This window comes from Ovis aries, chromosome 7 (genome assembly GCF_016772045.2).
Source record: "Ovis aries strain OAR_USU_Benz2616 breed Rambouillet chromosome 7, ARS-UI_Ramb_v3.0, whole genome shotgun sequence".
In the NCBI taxonomy this organism is placed as follows: Eukaryota; Metazoa; Chordata; class Mammalia; order Artiodactyla; family Bovidae; genus Ovis; species Ovis aries.
The window spans coordinates 52,413,695-52,438,234 of NC_056060.1; the positions used below are offsets into that span (position 1 = coordinate 52,413,695).

General features: G+C 36.6%; 1 protein-coding gene across 5 annotated transcripts in view; it reads left to right on the plus strand.

Moving 5' to 3' along the window:
- RFX7 (regulatory factor X7) overlaps positions 1–24,540 on the plus strand; it is a 145,397-nt gene that overhangs the window by 63,554 nt on the left and 57,303 nt on the right. For all 5 annotated transcript variants that reach the window (XM_042252418.2, XM_042252419.2, XM_042252420.2 and 2 more), the window contains one exon: positions 7,511–7,544. In XM_042252418.2, coding sequence (XP_042108352.1) covers positions 7,511–7,544 — 34 coding nt within the window. The remainder of the gene's footprint in view (positions 1–7,510; positions 7,545–24,540) is intronic.

A 24,540-nucleotide genomic window follows, 5' to 3' on the forward strand; every position in this document is an offset into this window, starting at 1 on the left:
ATGGAAAAGCTACTCTAAGTTAGCTTGTCAGTATTCAAAGCAGAACATTAAAATGTTGAAGCTTTATTTTATTTTAATTGAGTCAGTCAAACCATCCATTATTCAGAGAATATTTTAGGAAATTGTAAAACATCCACTAAATGGAATATTGCAGTATATTAAATTTTTGAAACAAAATTTGGAAACGGAACAAGGATGTCTACTGTCACTCCTACTTTTTACCGTTAAATTAGATATTTTAGTCAAAGTAATTAGATAAGAAGCAGAGGTGGGAGGAAATAGAGATTGGAAAGGAAAAAGAATATTTTCACTATCATAAGTGAAATTATATTCTACAAGAGAATCTGTGTACAATTAGAACGAATCAGAGTTCAAGAAGGCTGCTGGATATAAAGTCAGCATAGAATACCAATACCAACATTCACCACATCAGAATGTACATGAAACCAGTTGGAAAACATATTAAGAAAAAAGAGATACAGTTTATAATACCATTTATAAGCTTCCTAGTACTCATTAACAAAAGATATTAGAGAAAATTACATGACATCTTTTAGGACAGAATAAATTCAAATTATCAGTTAACTCCCCCATTTCTGTCATACCTATAGTATCAGTACAGTTGTTGAATACGGAAAAACTAAAAGCTCACCTGGAGTTAGACGTCCAAGAATTATCAAGATCATTCCAGAAATGGTCAACAAGTGTCATGCACATTCAAAGCGTGGTATTGACTCAGGTATAGACAAGTAGATTAGTAATAAAAATGAAAAAAGCTTGAAACAGATTCAAGCATGTGTGTAAACATGTATGTAAAGCATGTACGCATAGTAAAGTGAAAGTGAAAGTCACTCAGTCATGTCGACTCTTAGCCACCCCATGGACTATTCAGTCCATGGAATTTTCCAGGCCAGAATACTGGAGTGGGTAGCCTTTCCCATCTCCATGGGATCTTCCTAAACCAGGGATTGAACACAGGTCTCTTGCATTGCAAGTGAATTCTTTACCAGCTGGGAATTCTTTCCCTTCTTCCCACAAGGGAAGGCCAAGCCTATCCTTCTGTAACAGATCTTCCCAACCCAGGGTCTCCTGCAATGCAGGCGGATTCTTTATCAACTGATCTATCAGGGAAGCCCAAGTGAAAGTCGCTCAGTCGTGTCTGACCCTTTGCAATCCTATGGACTATACAATCCATGGAATTCTCCAGGCCAAAAGACTGGAGTGGGTTAATACTGTTCCCTTCTTCCGGGGGTCTTCTGAAGCCAGAGATTGAACACAGGCCTCCCACATTGCAGGCGGATTCTTTACCAGCTAAGCCACAAGGGAAGCCCATAGAAAAATAGGAAACAATTGGTTTGCCAAATACCATACAGAATAAACTCTGATTAAAATCAAAATAAAAAAAACTAACTTCAAAAATTTTAGAGCAAAATATGGAATGTCTTTAAAAGTTTAGCTAGATAGGATTTCTTACAACAAAAGCACAGGTCATAAAGAAAAAAATTAATAACTGTTACTAAATCAAGAATTTAAACTTCAGTAAGTTTTTCCAGTGGTCATGTATGGATGTGAGAGTTGGACTGTGAAGGAGGCTGAGCTCCGAAAAATTGATGTGTTTGAACTGTGGTGTTGGAGAAGACTCTTGAGAGTCCCTTGGACTGCAAGGAGATCCAACCAATCCATTCTGAAGGAGATCAGCCCTGGGATTTCTTTGGAAGGAATGATGCTAAAGCTGAAACTCCAGTACTTTGGCCACCTCATGCGAAAAGTTGACTCATTGGAAAAGACTCTGATGGTGGGAGGGATTGGGGGCAGGAGGAGAAGGGGATGACAAAGGATGAGATGGCTGGATAGCATCACTGACTTGATGGACATGAGTCTGAGTGAACTCCGGGAGTTGGGATGGACAGGGAGGCCTGGCGTGCTGTGATTCAGGGGGTCACAAAGAGTCAGACGCAACTGAGTGACTGAACTAACTAACTAAGTTACTAAAATGTATCACTAGCAAACTTCAGATGAGAAGACTAGTATCCAGAATATATAAAGAACTATTCCAATTTAATAAGAAATCATCAATTCCACTTAAAAATGGGCAAAAACAAGAACCAGCAGCTATGGAGGAGAACCCATACAGTCAAGAAGCAGGTGAAAAAGTATAAAACATTGTTAGTAATTGGGATGCTGACAATTTAAAATTTTTTCATACCCATTAGAATGGCAAGTTTTTAATGTATATATGTATTGTGTATAAATGTCATCTACATGTACTTTTTTTGCACAAGTTAATAGGAAAATTAACTCAAACTACCACACAATTGCACTCATCTCACACGCTAGGAAAGTAATGCTCAAAATTCTCTAAGCCAGGCTTCAGTGATATGTGAACTGTGAACTTCCAGATGTTCAGGCTGGTTTTAGAAAAGGGAGAGGAACCAGAGATCAAATTGCCAACATCTGCTGGATCATGGAAAAAGCAAGAGAGTTCCAGAAAAACATCTATTTCTGCTTTATTGACTATGCCAAAGCCTTTGACTGTATGGATCACAATAAACTGTGGAAAATTCTGAAAGAGATGGGAATACCAGACCACCTGACCTGCCTCTTGAGAAACCTGTAGGCAGGTCAGAAAGCAACAGTTAGAAATGGACATGGAACAACAGACTGGTTCCAAATAGGAAAAGGAGTACGTCAAGGCTGTATATTGTCACCCTGCTTATTTAACTTATATGCAGAATACATCATGAGAAATGCTGGGCTGGAGGAAGCACAAGCTTGCATCACGATTGCTGGGAGAAACAGCAATAACCTCAGATATGCAGATGACACTACCCTTATAGCAGAAAGTGAAGAAGAACTAAAGAGCCTCTTGATGAAAATGAAAGAGGAGAGATGAGAGTAGAAAAAGTTGGTTTAAAGCTCAGCATTCAGAAAACTAAGATCATGGCATTTGGTCCCATCACTTCATGTCAGATAGATGGGGAAACAGTGGCAGACTATTTTTTTGGCTCCAAAATCACTGCAAATGGTGACTGCAGCCATGAAATTAAAAGATGCTTACTCCTTGGAAGGAGAGTTATGACCAACCTAGGCAGCATATTAAAAAGCAGAGACATTACTTTGCGAACAAAGGTCCATCTAGTCAAAGTTACGGTTTTTCCCATAGTCATGTATGGATGTGAGAGTTGGACTATAAAGAAAGCTGAGTGTCGAAGAATTGAATCTTTTGAACTGTGGTGTAAGAGAAGACTCTTGCGAGTCTCTTGGACTGCAAGGAGATCCAACCTGTCCATCCTAAAGAAAATCGGTCCTGAATATTCATTAGCAGGAGTGATACTGAAGCTGAAGCTCCAGTACTTGATGCAATACCTGATGCAAAGAGCTGACTGATTTGAAAAGACCCCGATGCTGGGAAAGACTGAAGGCGGGAGGAGAAGGGGTCGACAGAGGATGAGATAGCTGGATGGTATCACCGACTCAATGGACATGAGTTTGAGTAAGCTCCAGGAGTTGGTGATGGACAGGGTCGCCTAGTATTCTGCAGTCCATGGAGTCGCAAAAAGTCGGACAGGATTGAGCGACTGAACTGAACTGAATAGGAAAATAGAGACTATATATTCTGCCTATGGAAGTATGAATGTATATAGGAATTTTTGGAGAGGAATTCTGTAATACATAATTAAACTGAAAATACATATTCATGAATCCTAGAAAATTGACTTCCAGATTTATAACTGAGAGGTTTTTGATTGTGTATACCAGGAGACATGTACAAAGACATTTGTTGCAGCATTGCTTGAAGAAAATCTGAAAAGTACCTAATTGGCTTTCAGTAAGGAATGGATGAATAAATGTGATATAGTCATTCAGTGAAATACTTTCAGCAGTTAAAATAAATGGACTTCATCTAAAGTGTATCAACATGGAGAGATCTCAAAGACAGGGTTTGGTGAAAAAGACATTTGCAGAATATATACAGTGTAATGGCATTTATATAAACATTTAAAAGCTTCTAGTAAAGGGGAATATATTTAGATCTATGGTTTAAAAAAATCATATTTTCACTTTCATGTTGATTTGTCTAAAATATGCTTTTCTAAGTGGTCCCAAAGAATTTTCTTTATATGGGGACTAAGTGTACATTTTGTCACTCATTTGTTCAGTGGATTTTATTGACCATCTAACATGTGCCAAATGCTAATACAGCAGTGAGCAAAACAGATTGAGCCCATTTTCATGGAGTGTAAATTCTAGACAAGGAAGATAAGTGATGGAAAATATTTTACATGAAGAAGTAGTCAGGGAAGAAGTGTCTGTAAAAGATAATATCTAGCAAAATCATGAAAAAAGTGAACAGATAAGTTATATGGAGGAAGGGTCTTAGAGGCTGACTGAAAAAGCCAGTGCAAGGCCCTACTCCTGCTTTGAGAAGCAGCAGGGATGCCAGCATGGCAGGAGCTAAATGAATGAGGAATAGACTAGTATGATATGAGATGAGAAAGATAGCAGAGGACTGGATCCTCCAGGAACATAGGACTAATGTGGTGGATGGTGTCACTTTGAACACTTGGTTGAGAGTAGCTCACAGGACTGATGCTGGAGGGTGTAAGGATAGATGCAGGGAAACCAATTAGAAGGTTATTATAACACTTTTGAAAAGAAATGATGATGGTTTAGACCAAGGTGGTGAGAAACAGTTGTATTTTTTGTATATTATTTTTTAGCAGCAATTCTTAAACTATAGAAAACCCTCTTCAGGTTAGTCACTCAGTCATGTCCGACTCTTTGCGACCCCATGGACCACAGCACGGGAGGCCTCCCTGTCCATCACCAATGCCAGGAGCTTGCTCAAACTCATGTCCATCTAGTCGGTGATGCCATCCCAGCCATCTCATCCTCTGTCATCCTTTTCTCCTCCTGCCCTCAATCTTTCCCAGCATCAGGGTCTTTTCCAATGAGTCAGTTCTTCACATCAGGGGGCCAAAGTATTGGAGCTTCAGCTTCAGCATCACTCCTACCAGTGAATATTCAGGACTGATTTCCTTTAGGATGGACAGGTTAAATCACCTTGCAGTCCAAGGGACTCTCAAGAGTCTTCTCCAACACCACAGTTCAAAAGCATCAATTCTTCGGCACTCAGCTTTCTTCACAGTCCAACTCTCACATACGTACATGACTACTGGAAAAACCATAGCTTTGACTAGACAGACCTTTGTTGGCAAAGTAATGTCTCTGCTTTTGAATATGCTGCCTAGGTTGATCATAACTTTTCTTCCAAGGAGCAAGCATCTTTTAATTTCATGGCTGCAATCACCATCTGCAGTGATTTTGGAGCCCAAGGAAATAAAGTCTGTCACTGTTTCCATTGCTTCCATGAAGTGATGGGACTGGATGCCATGGTCTTCATTTTTTGAATGTTGCGTTTTAACATAGCTTTTTCACTCTCCTCTTTCACTTTCATCAAGAAGCTCTTTACTACTTCTTCACTTTCTGCCTTAAAGGTGGTGTCATCTGTGTATCTGAGGTTATTGATATTTCTCCTGGTAATCTTGATTCCAGCTTGTGCTTCATCCATCCTGGCATTTCACATGATGTGCTCTGCATATAAGTTAAATAAGCAGGATGACAATATACAGCCTTGACGTACTCCTTTCCCAGTTTGGAACCAGTCTGTTCCATGTCTGGTTTTAACTATTGCTTCCTCACCTGCATACAGATTTCTCAGGAAGCTGGTAAGGTAGTCTGGTATTCCCATCTCTTTAAGAACTTCCCAGTTTGTTATGATCCACAGTCAAAGACTCTGGTGTAATCAATAAGACAGAAGTAGTTGTTTTTCTGAAACTCTCTTGCTTTTTCGATGATCCAACGGATGTTGGCAATTTGGTCTCTGGTTCCTCTGCCTTTTCTGAATCCAACTTGAGCATCTGGAATTTTATGGATCACATACTATTGAAGCCTGGCTTGGAGAATTTTGAGCATTACTTTGGTAGCGTGTAAGATGAATGCAGTTGTGTGGTAGTTTGAACATTCTTTGGCATTGGATTTCTTTGGGATTGGAATGAAAACTCTTGGTGAGAAACAGTTATATTTTTGATATATTATTTTTTCACAACAATTCTTAAACTATAGAAAACCCTCTTATCTCAGAGAAACTGTGGGAGTTAAGTGAGAAAGATAGCACGCTTTAGCTGCTAATGAGTGAGAAGCTATGCACACAATCCCAAAATCCCCCAAAATTTTAAACTGAAGATTTTCTTTGGAGGAGGGGATTTCAGTTCCTCTTACCAAAAGGTATCATTTACTTTTCTTTTTCTGTTAATGATTCTGAATTTTGCAGTTGAGTTTAATGCAGTCACACTTTGGTCTTTAAATAATCAAATTTGAAATTCAAGTACAAGGGTAAAGTTTTGAGGTTACTGATTGCATTAACTGAATTGTTATTTAAATACTTAATTTTGCTTACTCCACAGATTAAATGTATAGCTGTATATAAAGGCAAATGACCATTTTTTGCATTTATATGGCTCTAGAACCTTTTGTTGAAGATAATATGGTTTGTAACATCTTTTATGACTGTATATAAACTATCTTTGAACTTTTGTATGATTTCATTTCATTTGCCCTTTGATGTGTTAAGATTCAGTTATTAAATTATTTTATACTGGCTTCATTTGTTTTATATATTGTTCACTTTTTTCAGTAATTCAGTTAAATTTGTATATAGTGGCTTTTGTGTTATTTCTAAGTATAGTCTTTTTCTCCAACTTATTGTCATTTTAGCTAATCTTTTTTACTTTTATGTCTAGGGAGTCCATGTGTGTGTGTGTCTGTGTGTATATGAGGGAGGAGGGAGAAAGAGGGGAGGGGAAGAGAATCTACTTTTTATTTTTTTAATTTAAAAAAAAAATTTTTTTTTAAATTTTTACAGCTCAACAAGCTGTATGTGGGATTTTAGTTCCCCAACCAGGAATCGAACCCACACTCCCCTACAGTGGAAGCAAGGAGTCTTAACCACTGTACTGCCAGGAAAGTCTCCAAGAGAATCTACTTTGTAACAAGTCTTTAGATATACAGATAATATTATACCATTATGGCTTTTAGATGCTAAACAAATCATTGTCCAAAGTAAACTCTGTTCTATTTCTGTATGTACTATATGTACTAATACATCTGCAGTTTTATGTATGACTAGAAATTTAATCGTTTGTTTAAAATATCTGTTATAATGATAGAGCATAACAACAATAAGATTACTATAGCAATGAACTCAGTAAATATTCTGATCGTGTTTTAGGATTGAATTTAGTACGATGAGTAGGAGATAGGTTTTTGTTTTGCTTTGTGAAAAATGCAGTTTTAGGCTCCAATGCCTAATCTTAATAAGAAATTTAACTTATTTTTTTCATGGATATGAAAAAATGGATATGGATAGTAAATTACCACGTGTTTGAAAATACTTTGAATATTTAATAAATTTATTAGTCTTACTAATTTAACTTTCTTTTTCTTTTAGCAAAACTATACAATCTAAGGTGGACTGCATTTTGGTAAGTAAAATAACTAATCTTAAAGTTTTTTTGTGATAAGGCTTTTCCCACTACATAAAATATATTATTTTTCAGTAAATACTTATTTTAAATATAACTGAGTTTTAGTGAGTAAAATTTGACATTTAATTGCAACCATAGGGGTGAACTGGCTATATGCTGTCTACTTTCCTATATGTCATCAATAATGAAATCATAATCTGAGGTAACTGCATGTTTTTGAAACTTACTGGCTTTTACTAAAGATCGCTTCAGCATTTAATAAAGTGAATGTTTAGCTTTCTATTCTAGTAATTCTTAAAGGATTTGTTAAAGAAAAAATTTAAGGTGTTTGATAGGTTAGTTTTCTTGTGGTGAGTGATGTGAAAGTCTCTCAGTTGTGTCTCTTTGCAACCCCATGGACTATACAGTCCATGAAATTCTCTGGGCCAGAATACTGGAGTGAGTAGACTTTCCCTTCTCCAGGGGATCTTCCCAACCCAAGGATCGAACCCAGGTCTCCCACATTGCAGGTGGGTTCTTTACCAGCTCAGTCACCAGGGAAGCCCAAGAATACTGGAGTGGGTAGCCTATCCCTTCTTCAGGGGAATCTTCCCGACCTAAGAATCGAACTGAGGTCTCTTGTGTTGCAGGCGGATTCTTTACCATCTGAGCTACCAGGGAAGCCCTTTTGTTGTGGTAGTGTGTTTTTTATATTTGGGTTGCTAGACTTCAAGAATTAAAGCCACAATAATCGTTTACATTTAGATTGGACTTGTAGAGTATAAGAATTTGTTTAAATAAAAGCTTTTTAAAATATTTAATGTATTAGGTTTTGTTGCTATAATATACTTTTCATGTTTGGACTGCTGGCCTTTGGGAGTTAAAGCCACAAAATAGTTTAAATTTAGATTGTATTTTCAGTTCCATTGATCTTCTCTTAAACATATAAGGGAAGAAGTATGCAGCTACTGAGAGTACTGGAATAGTACTGACTTCTTTCATGTAAAGTTTATTAATGGAATGTTCCCTGAGCTCTAGAATATTCAGTGACTGCACTGTTAGATTCCCCAAAATGTCACTGTTGTTAGTCTTCTTTCTCTCTTGTGACATTAGGACTTTCTTACGCAGGTTTGTGTCTTCATTATAAGCTACCTTTTTTTTTGTTGTTGTTAGGGAGCAGGGGTCTGCAGTGTCTGGTGCTGAAATAGTATATGATCTTATTAGCTTATGATACTAGTTTCTAGGTAGGTGAGTAAATAACATTACTTCATAGGAGAAGAGGTATGAAAGGTTCTCCTATGCTTTTCTAACCTAATGTTTGAGAAAGAGTACTTTGTGGGGATGTTTTCCCCCTTTTTTCCTTTTTTTCAATACTCTAAAGTAGATGATCTTGTTACTTACCTTTTACAAATGAAGAGACTAATGCTCTTGCATTTACTAAAAAAAAATATTATTGGGCCAATGCTAAATATTTGGGAAACAAAAGGACATGTTCCCTTGCCCTCAAGAAATCCAGTCTGTTAAAATAGATTTAATAATTCTCTTAAGACCTAGGAAGGTAGTGACTGGGGATGGAGGGGTAGCCTTACCCCCACCGCTGAGAGCATTTTCTGTTTCTCTCTACTCTCAAGAGTTCATATCTACTCTCAGTTGTTTATATCTATCACTCAGTAACTGCATAATTACTCTTTGCTAGACCCTGTCTGGGTGTCAAAATACAATGGTAAACAAGACAAGTACAGTTGCTATCTAAGACTCTTGCCTTTTTTTTCTTTTAGAATCTGAGATAATATTGGAGGAATATTCAGTTTTTCTTTTCATTGAGAAAGTTGAGACAGAAGGTATAATTTATTAAATGTGGCATTTATAAAATACTAACTAAGAACAAAAAGGATTTTTAATCTTTTAAGAATTCAGAAGTATTTATATTTTAGCATAATTTTTAAAGTTATATATATATTTGATGAACAAGATAGTAAGATCTGTAGCTTCATAAAGCTTCCATTTTATTGAGTGAAGTAGACATTAAATGAATGGTAAAATAAGTAAGCTTTACAACTTCAGATAATAATAAATGCTATTACAAAAATTTTACAAGGCAAAAGGAGACAACTGACGGTGTATAGGGAATCTTTAGATTGAGTGATTTAGGAAAAGTATCTGAGGAAATGACATTTGGAAAGAGACCTGAATAAGAAGAAGCCAGTCTTGTGTAAAAATCTGCCTGTGACAAATACTAGGCAGAGGGAACAGAAAGTACAAAAATTCTGAAATAGAAATGAACCTGGAATGTCTGGAGAATACGAAGAACCCAGTGCGCTAGAACTTAACAAAGGGAGGAGAGGATGATAGGAGAAAAGAATAGCTATGGCAAACAATATGTGTTTTATTCTAAGTGCATGGAAGCCAATTAAAAGATTTCAAGTACGAGAATAGTATGATCTAGTTTTCTTTTCTTTTTTTTCTTTAATACCCTAGCAGTTGTTGGGAAATAGGCTTTTAGGGGGATAAGAGTAGAAGCAGGAAAATCAGTTAGGCTATTGGAAAAGTCGAAATAAGAATGCAAGGCGGTTGCTCGCTTGGAAGGGGAAGATGGGGAAAAAATACAGTAATGGGTTCAAGGCATATTTTGGATATAAAGCCAGTAAGCCTTCCTTGCTGATGTATTGATTGTAAAGGGAGAAACAAAGGAATTAAGGATAATTCCTTTTGGTCTAAAAAATTTCCTTTAGTATTTCTTATAAGTCACATTTGCTCACGATGAATTCTCTTGATCTGTATTTGTCTGTGAGTGGCTATTTTACTTTGTTTTGAAGAATAATTTTACTGGATATAGAATTCTTGATTCATAGGTTTCTCTTTAAAACGTTCCGTCTCTTTGAATATATCATTTCTCTACCTTTGGCCTTCATTGTTTCTGATGAAAAGTCAGTCGTTAATCATGTTGTTTTCTGGTACATGATGAGTTGTTTTTCTCTTCTTGCCATCAAGATTCATTCACATATTCATTCACTCACCCACCTGCTCTTGCTTTCAATAGTGAGACTATCTTACAGGTAGGTGTGGATCAATTTGTGTTTATCCTACTTTGGGATTTCTGAGTTTGCATCTGTAGATTAATCTGACTTGAGAAGTTCTCAGCCGTTATTTCTTCATATATATATATATATATATATATATATTTATATACTTATCCCTTGAATTCCCCTCTCCATAGGAAGCTGCCATTACACATAAGTTTAAATGATTGGTTTTATCCCTCTAGTCTCGGATTTTGTTCCTTTTTTGTCTGATTATCTTTCTTTATGTTCTTTTTTTTTTTTTTTTACATTCCCTTTATTTTTTTTTTTTAGTTTTTTTTTTTTTAGTTTTTTATTTTTTAAATTTTAAAATCTTTAATTCTTACATGCATTCCCAAACATGAACCCCCCTCCCACCTCCCCTCCCCATAACATCTTTCTGGGTCATCCCCATGCACCAGCCCCAAGCATGCTGCATCCTGTGTCAGACATAGACTGGCGATTCAATTCACATGATAGTATACATGTCTTTATGTTCTATTTTCTCAATTTTTGTTGAGATTCCTTGTTATTTTTTTTCATTGTCATCAAGTTTTCCTTTTCATGTTTAAACACAGTCAACCTCATCCGTGTGGAATAGGTCATGGGAGAAGCACCAGACAGGAGTACAACTGACTCTCGCAGTTGATACGGGAAGTTCAGCAGTTTTTAACGATCAAACGCTTCTCAGTATGTTGCTGTTAGTCAGTTTCCAAAGCCCTAAAATCATTTTTCCATCATTTTAGAGTTATTGGGGTGGGGGTGGGGGTCCTGGCCTATTCATTCCATTTGTTCTAGGTATCTCAGCTTTCTCACATTGTTTTTGTCACGTTTTCTTCTAGAAGTCTTACGGTTTTAGCTTTTTGTATTAGGTCTGTGAGCCGATTTCATTTAAATTTATGTTTGGTATAAGATGAACTTCAGTGTTTATTTTTTTAACCAAATGGAGAGATATCCAGTTGTTTCAGCACTGCTTATTAGGAAGTCTGCCTTGGGTCTTTGTCTAGTCTCTCTTTTCCCATCAGTTGCTATCTGTCTTTATGGCATCACCACAGTCTTGTCTGTGGTAGCTTTGTCAAAAGTCTTGCCATCAGGTGATGTAATGATTTGAATTGGTTTTGGCTTCTCCATACAAATTTCAGAATAACTTTGTCAATTTCTGTCAAAAAAAAAAGTCTACTGGAATTTGTTTGTGTTTCAATGAGTTTATCAATAGATTTGGGGCCAGTGGCCATCCTAATGACACATTTTCTTAATCTATAAGCATGGTGTATCTCCATATTACTTGATTTCTCTATAATTTCTCTCAGCAGTGTTCTCTGGTTTTCTGTGTATACGTTTTCTATATATTTTGCTTAAATTATTCCTAAATAAGATTTGGGATTTTATCACAAATGGCATTAAAAAGTGTTTGTTATGTTTTATTGCTGATTTGTATATTGACCTTGTAAGTATGCAGACTTAACTAAGTTCACATATGTTATGTCAAGTTTTTGAATTCTCTACCAAATCAATCATATTATCCATGAATAAAGAAAAGTTTAACCCCACTTCAGTCTAAATGTCTGTTCACTTTTCTCACCTTTCACAACTACAACCTCCCGCTCAATTCTGAATAGAAATGGTGAGAATTGGATTTCCTTTCCCTTGTTCTCAGTCTTAGGGGAAAACCATTTATTCATTCACCTTATAATGTGATATTAGCATTAACTTTTTATGAAAGCTTTTTAAAAGTTATTCCCTTCTGTTCCTTTTTTGTTAAGAGACTTTTTTATCACAAATACACACTTGATTTTATCAAGTGATTTTTTTGTACTTACGGAAATAATCACATGGTACTTCTCTGTGGTTCTGTTAATCTGATAAATTATACTGATTGATTTTCCCTTGAATGCATTGAATGCATCTTTGCATTCCCCTGGTAAGCTCCATATGGTGCATATACTTCCATATGTTGTGTTATACTTTTATATACTGCTACATTGGATTAGCTATTTTTAAGGACTATTTGTGTTAATTAAGGCTTTTGATCTGATGGTTTCTTGTAATATCTTTGTTTTTGATATCTGGGTAACGTTGGCTTCATGAAATGAGTTTGGAGGTGTTTTTCTTTTATTTTTTGAAGGAATTTAAATTAAAATTATAATTATTTCTTTTTTGTTTTATTTAATTTTCTGGCCACCCTGCACAGCTTATAAGATCTTAGCTCCCTGACCAGAAATTGAACCTGGATCCTCACCTAGGCCCTCAGCAGTGAGAGCATGGGGTCTTAACCACTGACTGCCAGGGAATTCTCTCTTATTTTTAAATATTTTAAATATGGTAGAGTTCACTAGTGAAACCATCTGTGGAAAAGGTTTTTGTTATGAAATCAGTTTCTTTAATTATATAAGGCTAGTAAATTTTTTCCTGATGCAGTTTTGATATTTGTGTCCTTCAAGGAATTTGTTCATGTTTCCTATAGCAGTGAGTTTGTTAGTATAATACTGTTTAATAATATTCCCTTATCATCCTTTACTATCTATAGGATTTTTAGCAGTTCCCTCTCATTATTGAAAATTAGCAATTGTATCTTCTTTTATCTTAATCAGCTTAGCTAGAGGTTTAATAATTTTATAAATAAAACTAAACTTTTGGTTTCATTTACTTTCTTTCTTGTCAGTTTTCCATTTTATTTCTCCTTTAATGTACTTTTTTTTTCCTTATGCTTAACTTGGCTTTAATTGACACTTATTTTTCTAGCCCCTCAGTAAAGAAATTTTAAACTTTTTTTGTCTTTTCATTGTAAACATTTAATGCTACAAATAATCCTCTAAGCACTGGTTTAGCTGCATTCCATAATTTTTTGTGTGTTTTCATTGTGATTCAGTTAAATGAAACCTTTTAAAATTATAATTTATTCTTGTTACCCATAATATAGGATGATCAGTTTCCAAGTAGATGAGTATTTATTGAATCTTATTTTTGGAATAGCTTAGTGAATGTTTCAAATGTACTTGAAAATAACATATATTCTACTGTTATTGGATAGACTGCTCTTCTGTCTCTGTATGTCAACTATTATCAGTTAGGTCTAGTTGGTTATGGTTTTTCAAGACAAATTTATCTTTACTGATATTTCACTTTTTCAGTTATTGAGAGAGATGCTAAAATCTTGTATTTGTGATGGTGGATTTTTTAATCTCTGATCCTGTCAGCGTTAGCCTCATGTATTGAAGCTATTAATAGGAGCATAAGCATTTAAGATTTTTATGTATTCTTCATGAATTGATTCTTTTATTATTATTATGTTTTTGTTTTTAATCTCTAGTAACATTTGTTACTTTCAAGTCTGCTTTGTCTGATATCACCATAGCCCCTCCACCTTTCTTATAATTAGTGCTTGTCTGTGTGGCATATCTTTTTTCATCCTTTTACTTCTAAGCAAAGTTATATAAACACTTTATAGTTAAAGTGTTCTGTTGTTGTTGATGACATCATATGCTTAACCAATCTGACAAGCTTTGTCATGGAACTGCCTGTAAGGTTGAGTGTATGTATACCATTTTGCTAATTATATTCTTACATTGTAGGTCTACTGTTGATTAATTTGCCCAGATTTAGTTTATTTGAAAAAAGTCTTTCATTTACGAAAGGTATTTTCACTGGGTATAGAATTCTAGATATTTTTTCTTTCAGCCATTTTTGCAGTGTAGATCTATTTTCTTTTTGGTTTGCATAGACTCCATTGGGAAGCTTGTCTTCTTTCTTGTTTCCCTGTGTGTAATGTGTTCTACTTTTCTCCTCTGGCTTCTTTCCAGACTATTTATTAGTGATTTTTCAGCAATTTTATAGCCTTATGGCCTTGTTTTTCTTTGTTTTTGACCTGTTTGTGATTAACTGAGCTTCCACAATCCTGTGGGTTTACAATTTTACATCAGCTTTCAAAAATTTCCAGCCATTCAAATACTTTTCTTTGCCCCCTTCCATCATGGGTCTCAAAGTTTATTTATGTTACGTTCCTCAGTAATTCTCGCAGGTCACTAAGGTTATATTTAGTCATTTTTTTTTCTTTTTGCTTCATTTTGGATAGTTTATATTTCATTAATATTATTATCACATTCCTTAATCTTCTTGACATATGTGATCTCTAATTCTATTCAATGAATTGCCCATTTTAGACCCTGTATTTTTTAAGTTCTAGAAATTTCACTTGGTTATTTTCTTTTATATCTTCCATTTCTTTTGTTAAATCTTTGAGCATGTTCGTAAGAACTCTTTTAAGGTCTTTGTTTTCTAATTATCTCTTAAGTCTCTTTACTGAGTTTTTGTTGCAATTATGAGATCATATTTTCCTGCTTCTTTACATGTCTAGTAATTTTTAGTTTAGTAATCATTTAGAATGTCTAGATTTTGTTCTCTTTCTTTAAAATGTAGTACAGTTTTCTTTGGCTGGCAGCTACTTGCAGATTATCCTTTTGACGTTGTGTTTAAGCTTTGTTGGGGCAAGTCTAGAATAGCTAGACTTTAGAGTTAGTTCAGCTTTTATACCAGAGAAGGCAATGGCACCCCACTCTAGTACTCTTGCCTGGAAAATCCTATGGACAGAGGAGCCTGGTAGGCTGCAGTCCATGGGGTCGCTAAGAGTAGGACAGGACTGAGCAACTTCACTTTCATGCATTGGAGAAGGAAATGGTAACCCACTCTAGTATTCTTGCCTGGAGAAGAATCCCAGGGACGGGGGAGCCTAGTGAGCTGCCGTCTATGGGGTCACACAGAGTCGGCCACGACTGAAGCAACTTAGCAGCAGCAGCTTTTATACTAAGGTGTTACTGCTGTAGTGTCTATACTGAATTTTTGGGGTGTTGACTGAGATCTCTCAGTGCTATCTGATTGGAATTTGAACATGCCACAGTCAGTTGCAATTTCTTGGTATTTCTCTGCATTCTGTCTGTATTTGCCCATGGTGACCTCATCTACTTTGATGGTGTCAACTAATCTCAGTATGCTGATGACTCTTAATTATACATCCCCAGTTTATGCTCCAGACCTACATGGCCAGCTACTGTCTACTGATCAATTTTACTAAGATGTCACATAGGCACTTCAAACTCAACTTTTCCAGAACTAGTTTCACTGTATCACACCCCAAATTCTGAACCTATTTGTTTCCTATTGCAACTGTAATAAATTATCATAAATTTAGTGGCTTAACACAAGTTTATTATCTTGTCATTCTACACATCAGAAATCTGACAGGGCTTACTAAGATAAAATGAAGGTGTCAGGAGGACTGTATTCCTGTTGGAGGCTGTAGGGGACAATCTTTTTCTTGTTTTTTAGCTTTTAATGGCTCCATCTTCAAAGCCAGCAATGACTCCTCACGTCTTACACTGTGTCCCTCTGACACATCTCTTTTTTGTAGTCAAATCTCCTTCAATTTCCCTCTTATTAGGACTTTTGTGATTTCATTAGGCCTGCTAGATAATACAGGATGCTCTCCCCATTTCAAGGTCCTTAATGTGATCACATCTGGAAAGTCCCTTTTACCATGATGTAACAGATTCACAGTTCTAGGGATTTGAGGATTAGGACATGAACATATTGGAGGGCCATTATTCTTTCTATCATATTATCTTAGTGAATATACTTACTCAGCCAACCTAAAAACCTGTTAGTCTTTCTTGTTTCCATCCTCTTTCTCACCTACCTCACATCTAGTCAGTCACCACCTCCCATCACTTCTGCCTTCAAAATTGCTCCATTTTTGTATATCCTGACTGCTTCTACATTAATGCATACCATTGTGTTTGTTGGAAATAATGGCAGCTATTTTTCTGCTTCTCATCCCTCCTCTTTTATTCCATTCTTCATCATTACACCATCTTTATGAAATGTGAATCTTTGTATTTTATACCCTCGGTTAAGACCTTTTACTGGTTTCCCATTGTTTTATCTTAAGGCATTGAAGATCCTTCATACTTGGCTTTACTTCTCTTATTCAGTCTCATCTTTCTCTACTCCCTCTGCAGGCTTGTCAGCAAGCTGTAATGAATGCTTGTGAAGTTAGAGAAGAGAATATATACCCTCTTAGTCTAGAACAGCAATGGCCATTAGAACATTCTGCATTGGTAGAAATGTCCGGTATATGTGCTATTCAGTTTGGTAGCCACTACAGATGTGACTATTTCTTGAGGTCTTGAAATGTGGCTAGTGTGACCGAGTAACTGAACTTTTAATTTTATTAATTTGATTTTAAGTTAAATAGCCAGAAGGTGCTAGTGGCAGCCTTTTTGGATAGTGCAGTTCTAGAACAGTGGTTCTCAACTGGAGGCAGTTTTGCCCCCAGGAAACATTTGACCATATCTGGAGACATTTTGTTTTTTGCACTCAGAGTGTGCTACCAGTTGAGTGAGTAGAAGACAAGTATGCTATTTAAACATCCTGCAAAAGTAAAAGTGAAGTCGCTCGGTCATGTCCAATTCTTTGCTACCCCATGGACTGTAGCCTTCTAGGCTCCTCTGTCCATGAGATTTTCTAGGTGAGAGTACTGGAGTGGGTTGCCATTTCCTTCTCCAGAGGATCTTCCCAACCCAGGGATCAAACCCAGGTCTCCTGCATTGCAGGCAGACGCTTTACTGTCTGAGCCACCAGGGAAGGCACAGGGCACTACTTTATAATAGACTTCTCAGCCTAAAATTGTCAGTAGTGTTAGATGATGAAAAACTCTGATCTAGACTATCCACTCTATCTCTTTTTTTTTTTTAAACTATATGTAGCTATATTTGAGATTCATCTTAGATACTACCCCCTCGGAAAGCCATCTGTGATTTCTCAGGCCTGAGTCTGATATATCTTCTTTCCCCTAATATCCTGTGCTTACCTTCATTTGTTTTATGTAGTCACCTCTATGATAGTCATAATTTAGTATTTTTATTTGTTCTTGGCTTCTTGAGTGTAGGAACATAATCATTGGAATAAGCCCACAGGCACATGAGGATGATCAATAAATATTTGTTAAAGTTATGAATGAGTATAACCTAATGACTCAATTATTAAACATATTGTGATTTAAAATATCAAGAAGTATTACCACCTTCAGTGGAGACCTTTCAGAGACCATAAACTTGTTAAAATATTTTAATTTCTTTGTTGGAATTACTGCATACTTCACAGTTTGCCCATAAGAACAGAAACTTTTCTCATTCCTTTAGAGAAAGACCAATTTTTTTTTTTCCTGGCATTCTTCTCTTTCCCCCTGTTCTCCTCAGCTTAGGTATTTCCCTTCCTCACATACTAACCTGCTAAGAGGTAACCACCCCTACTCATCCCCAGAGTACAGATGGGGAACTGAAACTTTATTGCATAGATTCAGGAAAGATTTAAACAAATAAAGTGGAATAAATAGATCAGAAACTAAGAGTAACTGGCAATATAATAGAATGGCTCAGAGCTGAGACTCTAGAATGACACAGTCCTGAATTTGTATCTTTACCCCTGCCTTTATTGCCATTATTATCTGATTTTGGAAAATTTTAACCTATTTTAGTTGTACTTTAAAAGGTGGTAATAATAGTTTCTAATCAACTGAGTTGTTGGGAGTATTAAAGGAGATAACAACTGTGCTTGTTACTGGCATGCCTCAGAGATACTGAGGGTTCAGTTCCAGACCACTACAGTAAAGTAAATATTGCAACAAAATGAGTCACACAAATTATTTGGATTTGCAGTGCATACAAAAGCTATGTTTACAGTATACTTTAATCTATTAAGTGTGCAGTAGCATTAGGTCTAAAAAATATTGTACATACCTTAATTAAGAGACTTTATTGCTAAACAACACTAACCATCATCTGAGCCTCTAGCAAGTCTTAGTAGTAACATCAAAGATCATTGATAACAGATCACCGTAAGAGATATGATGATGACAGAGAAGTTTGAAATACTGTGAGAATTACCAAAATGTGACACAGAGACACAAAGTGAGCAAATAATACTGGAAAAAACAGTGCCAGTAGATTTGCTCAGTGTAGGGATGCACAAACCTTCAGTTTGTTAAAAAAAAAAAAAAATGCGGTATCTGTGAAGCACGGTAAAAGGAAACTCAACAAAAGGAGATATGCCTGTAGTGTAAATACAGGCACACATGGCAGCTTCAGTCGAAGGTGCTGTACATGTAAATTGTTAATGTGAAATCTAACTGACTTGTTAAGCACAAATATGTGTTTTATATTCATCATCATGGAACTTACCATTTAAGAATGATTGCTTACCATATGGAACCTCTGAGGGGACAGCATTGAATCCCTCAAATACAGAGAGAGGAAGATAGAGAAGTTGGGAGTCACCTAGCTACAGCTGTCCAAGAAGCCAGAAGATGCACATCGTAGAACAGCTGCCGGTATCAGCCGTCCATGCTCCCGCCACCTCCAGGACTTAATAGATGCTGTTTCCTCTGCCAGCTTTGCTCTTCTCATTTTTCTTCTCTTGGATGACTCCTGCTCCATTCGGACTTGGCTCAAATACCTTTTCAGAATGCTTTTTATCTACTAGGAATGCATTCAGCTGCAGATAACAGAAAACCCCAACTGTTGGTGGCTTAAAGAAATAAGTTTATGTCATCTAGTAAGTCCAGAGTTAGGCATCCAAGAGCGGTACAATAGCTCACTGGAGTCTTAGGCCTTTTGTGTGTTGCTGAGTCACCTTTCGTCCCATCACAGCATTGATGGCTGCTGCACGTCCATACCTTCCATCCAAATGCCAAGGCAGGAAGAAGGGAGAAAGGGCAAAAGGGCTTTCTTCTAGGAAAACTGTGTTTATTTTCAGGGCACCTACTTCTGTTCCCACTTCAGGAACTTACACCTCCAGGGTGATGTCACTTGGGTTCACCTAGCTACAAAGGAAACTAGGATACAGAGTATTTTGTTTTCTAGCCACTAGACCAGAAGACAAAGAAGGGAGTTACAGTATGTCTGAGTCTGGCCTCTCTCCTATACCTTCTTCTGTTAAGGCTCTTGCTTTCATGCGCCTTATGAAAGAGCTTTCTACCCCTGTTACAGCTCTTACTATATAGTATGCTGATCCCCAGGTTAATTTGTTTCCTTCAACAAAAATAAGGTTTTGGTAGTAAGAAGAACTGTGTCTCATGGTCTTGGTATCCCCAGTGCTTAGTATCTTGTCTAGTACATGGAAGACAGTTAACATTTGCTAAGTGATTATCTGCAAATAATAATTATCAAAAACTATGTGTAATATGCACATAATATCACCTAAACAGAGTTTCTCTCTACATATTATTATTAACATTTATTGAGTATTTATTATCATGTGACAGACAAGTACTTTACATATTTTATTATTCAGTCCTCATAATTTGCCTATGAGATTAATTTGTTATCATCCTCATTTTACAAATGAAGAAACAGGTTCAGACAGGTTAAGTAACTTACTCAGGGTCATAAAACTTGCTAATTGGTAGAATTAGGCTTTTAATCCAGGTAGTCTGACTCCAGAGCCAAGACTTTTAAAAACAGTGATAAACGTAACATTTTTTAAAGTGTCTAAAATATGAGGTTATTTATATGAATTTTAAAAAATTCTACTTCTTCTTCCTGTAATTAAGAACTGTTTCTGAAAGTAATTATCCACTTTGAAAATAAATCTGAAGAGGAAAAAAAATAAAAAGCTAGCCTCATCATCTTACTGAATTTTAGTAATCAGTAATTCTAAATTTAGTCTCTTTTTTGCAAGCAGGTTGCTTAAATGCCATTTAAAAAACATAATATGCTCACTAAAACAAAATAGCTAAAATGATTTTAACTGTTTAAATTGATTACAATTGTAAAGACTATGGCTCTATGAAATATACTAAAAGTAAATAATAGAAAATTGTATCTATACTATTTTTAAAGCCTAGTATTTGCCTGCTTATCAATAAAGACAAATGAAAATATTTTAGAAGCATATGAATAAAACTTTTATTAATATTTTAATGCTTTTGTAATAAAAATTGATTTTTACTTAATTTTAATAGTAATTAGTGTCTTAAACTAAATTTTTCATCAGTTGTAACAACTTTAGATCTATAATGCCATTATACATTTGTAAAGCCTATCCAGTTATATTTTTCATAACCAGTTTAATAGTCAAGGCAAAACCTTACATTGATACATCCAATCCCATAGGATTAGCAGAGTTGAAAGCTGCTCATTCCATATTACCTAATCCCTTATTTTAGTTGATTTAAATTGGACTGCTTGAAAGCTATATCAAGACCAATATTTGAGAGAAATAATCCTGAATGTTTGATGGAACAAAAGCCTGCATTGACAGGCAGATTCTTTACCACTAGTGCCACCTGGGAAGCCCACAAGAAGGGTAGGCACCCCTGAGCCCCATATTGCTCAAGGGTCAACTGTATTTTAAATCCATTTAAGTCCATATTTTAAATCTGTCAGGTAGTGTTCAGACTTACTTCTAGGGCTCTCTACTGACCAGTATTCGAAGAGAGGAATTATGTATTGCCATTTACTTTTAGGTTTAAAAAATGCAGTACTGGAGAGTTAACATAGCCTAATAAAGCATCTGCTTTACAGAGCTTTCTGTGCTCTGCACCAGGAAGGCCAAGTAAACTCCCCTGGGCAGAAATTGAACATGTCTAATGAGTTCCTGCAAGGAGATCCAACCAGTCCATTCTGAAGGACATCAACTCTGGGATTTCTTTGGAAGGAATGATGCTAAAGCTGAAGCTCCAGTACTTTGGACACCTCATGCAAAGAGTTGACCCATTGGAAAAGACTCTGATGCTGGGAGGGATTGGGGGCAGGAGGAGAAGGGGACGACCAAGGATGAGATGGCTGGATGGCATCACGGACTCGATGGACGCAAGTCTGAGTGAACTCCTGGAGTTGGTGATGGACAGGGAGGCCTGGTGTGCTGCGATTCACGGGGTCGCAAAGAGTCAGACACGACTGAGCGACTGAACTGAACTGAACTGAATGAGTTCCTTTCACAGATGAGTCTAAAGGCTTCCTGACCTAAGTCCATTCTGCTGGGGGAAGGCTTACTTATGAGAGTTGAACCAAGGAGGACTTTTTGGATTACCGTTAGGAGAGAGCAGTTGAATGGAATGCCTGTTCCTTCTGGAGAGCCAGGGAAGCTTGAAATTTGGTGACAGATGCCATCGTTCAGATTATTCAGTAGTGAGGCAAGTTCCCTGCAAGGGAGCACTCTCAGAAGGGTCCTTTTGCAAGGGAGTACAGAAGAAAACTTGAAAGGGTCAGATTGTGTTGAATCAGTAGTCAATGTGTCTTAGGTTCTGAATGCTGCTTCAGGATTCTACTCTCTGCCTCCAACCCTTGCTGGACTGGTGTTTGTCTTCCCTGGAGAAATGAACAGAAATTAACCGTCTAAGCTGTGTTCTATTAAGAAACTTTCCTTCTGTAATGGACACCAAAGTTTACTATTAGATAAATCCTAAAAACCAGCTTTCTGAGCACACATGAGTTGTCCATTATAAACTTAGGACACTGAATCCTCATTTTTACATGCCATGCATTTAACTCTTAATCATAGATATTTTTCTTACCTGTAGTCTAATCATTTCCATTCCCCAGCTGGCATTTGAGACTGTCACCTCTGTGTTAGATTCTTTGAGGGCAAGATTTTTCCAAGAGCCATTCTTTACAGTGTTATGGGAGCCATAACAGGATGTATTGGGACAAATAGTGAGAAGCCAGAGTCCATTTTTGTCTGTTAATAATGTGGAGTTTTTACTGTCAGTTCTTGCCCTGCCCGGCCTTTAAAACAGTCACTCAATGGAAAACAAAAGTAGGCTAGAACAAAGAAAATTGGTAACTCTTTTAAGAGTCTTTCTTATTGGTTAGCCACTTTGTGAAACAGTTTATGTTCATACTTTACAATGAAACCTTCCCTGACCACTCTGGGTTAAGTTGTACCTTCACCAATCCTTTTTCCTTATAGTATTTATCATTATCATGCAGCAGATGTTTTACTTCTAAATTTTATTGTCCTGAAATGTAATGTCATGCATGCCTAAAGCATAGTTGGCATAAAACCCAGTACTCAATGCATGAATGAAAATAATCTCATTTAACTTTTTTAAACTTTTCAGATCTTTCCCATAGTTAATGTTTTAAGTTAGAAATCAATTCTTTTATGTGCCTACTGCTGAAGTGGTTAGATGAGCACTGAAAGATATGTGAAGCAGCATGTAGAATATCTGCTTCCTGAGAACCAGAATAATAATGTGAAAGTGAAGTCGCTCAGTCGTGTCTGACTCTTTGTGACCCCGTGGACTGTAGCCTCCCAGGCTCCTCCATCCATGGGATTTTCCTGGCAAGAGTACTGGAGTGGGGTGCCATTTCCTTCTCCAGGGGATCTTCCCAACCCAGGGATTGAACACGGGTCTCCAGCTTTGTAGGCAGACACTTCACCATCTGAGCCACCAGGGAAGCCATAATATAATAATGTTAAGGGTGGGCCTTTCTAAGATAGATGACACACTCCCAGAAATAAATTTGAATAACTTGCTCAACTCTTCTGCCCTCTAGAGATATATGTCATTGATATATGTTACAAATATATGGTGTATATAGTTTGAAAAGACTTATTTTCTCCCTTTCCTCCTTTATAGAAGAAAGCATGCCTTTTTACCTCAAATCCTTACTATAATGAATACTAAATGATAGGACCAAGGTCAACTTCCTGACCCAATCTTCATTGACAGCACAAATTTTGTTTGGAGTATCTAATTAAAATCTATCAGACTTGGGCTTCCCTGGTGGTTCAGTGGTAAAGAATCCTCCTGCCAGTGCAGATGACACGGGTTCGATCCCTGATCTGGGAAGATCCCACATGCCGCAGATCAACTAAGTCTGGGGGCCACAGCTCTTGAACCTGTGGTCTAGAGCCCGGGGGCCACTACCGACACTGTGTGCCGCAATTACTGACCCTCGAGCCCTAGAGTCTGTGCTCGGCAACAAGAGAAGCCGCTGCAGTGAGAAGCCCTCTCACCGCAGCTCGAGTAGCCCCTACTAGCCACAACTAAAGGAAAGTCCACACCACAACAGAGACCCAGCGCAGCCAGAGATAAGTGTGTATATGTATCAATCAGACTTGGAAAAGGCTCCTTGTTAGAAGATAGAGTTTATCTTGTGATGTGGCCCTGAGGTTACTGTTACTAATATGACTTTTTCCTTTCAGTCACTTGGTGAAGAGGAAATGAATAACTTTCAAGAGAGCATTTTTGTGTCTATTTTACATGTCTAGGGAAGGTTTGGGATGTGATGCTTATTGACAAGGGGGCTGGATTTAAATAGTTGGGTTTGCTTTGTTTTTGAGTATCACAAAAAGAAATCATCTGTATAAGGCCATGCCATCCATTCAGATAAATTTGAACCATTTATTCTTATTTTCATCAAGTAGGTGAGTGAGTTATTTTATCCCTTAGTATGGGAGGACAATATAATTATAATTATTTTTTTTTGTTTTTTCTTCCTGTTAGGAACTCAGGTGGACTAAATTGCCACTAAGGGCACAAATCATGAGTTCTGGTTACTTTTCTGTTTCGTAATTGTTAAGATTGCCCTTACCGTTGTCAGCTAGCTTTCAAATTCATTTTATTGTCACAAAAAGGAATAGGAAAGAATAAGACGGCAATCTCTCACCCATTTACCTGAAAGAAATTCAAATATTTATTAGTATCTTTATATTTAAGGAATGAGATGATTACACAGAAATGTGTTTTGATATAAAACAAATGAATTCTTAGTTTTCTAGTCTCTCTATTTTTGCATCTTAAGTTATTTCAAACCCTTAGAAAAGCAAACTAAGAGGAAAAGAAGGAAAGGTTACTAGGAGCAGCAACAGGAATTAGAGGACTAAGTTTTCCTCTTCATGGCCTGCACCTTTGTAACCTTGAAAAATCAATTAGAACAAATCCAATTTTTTTGAAA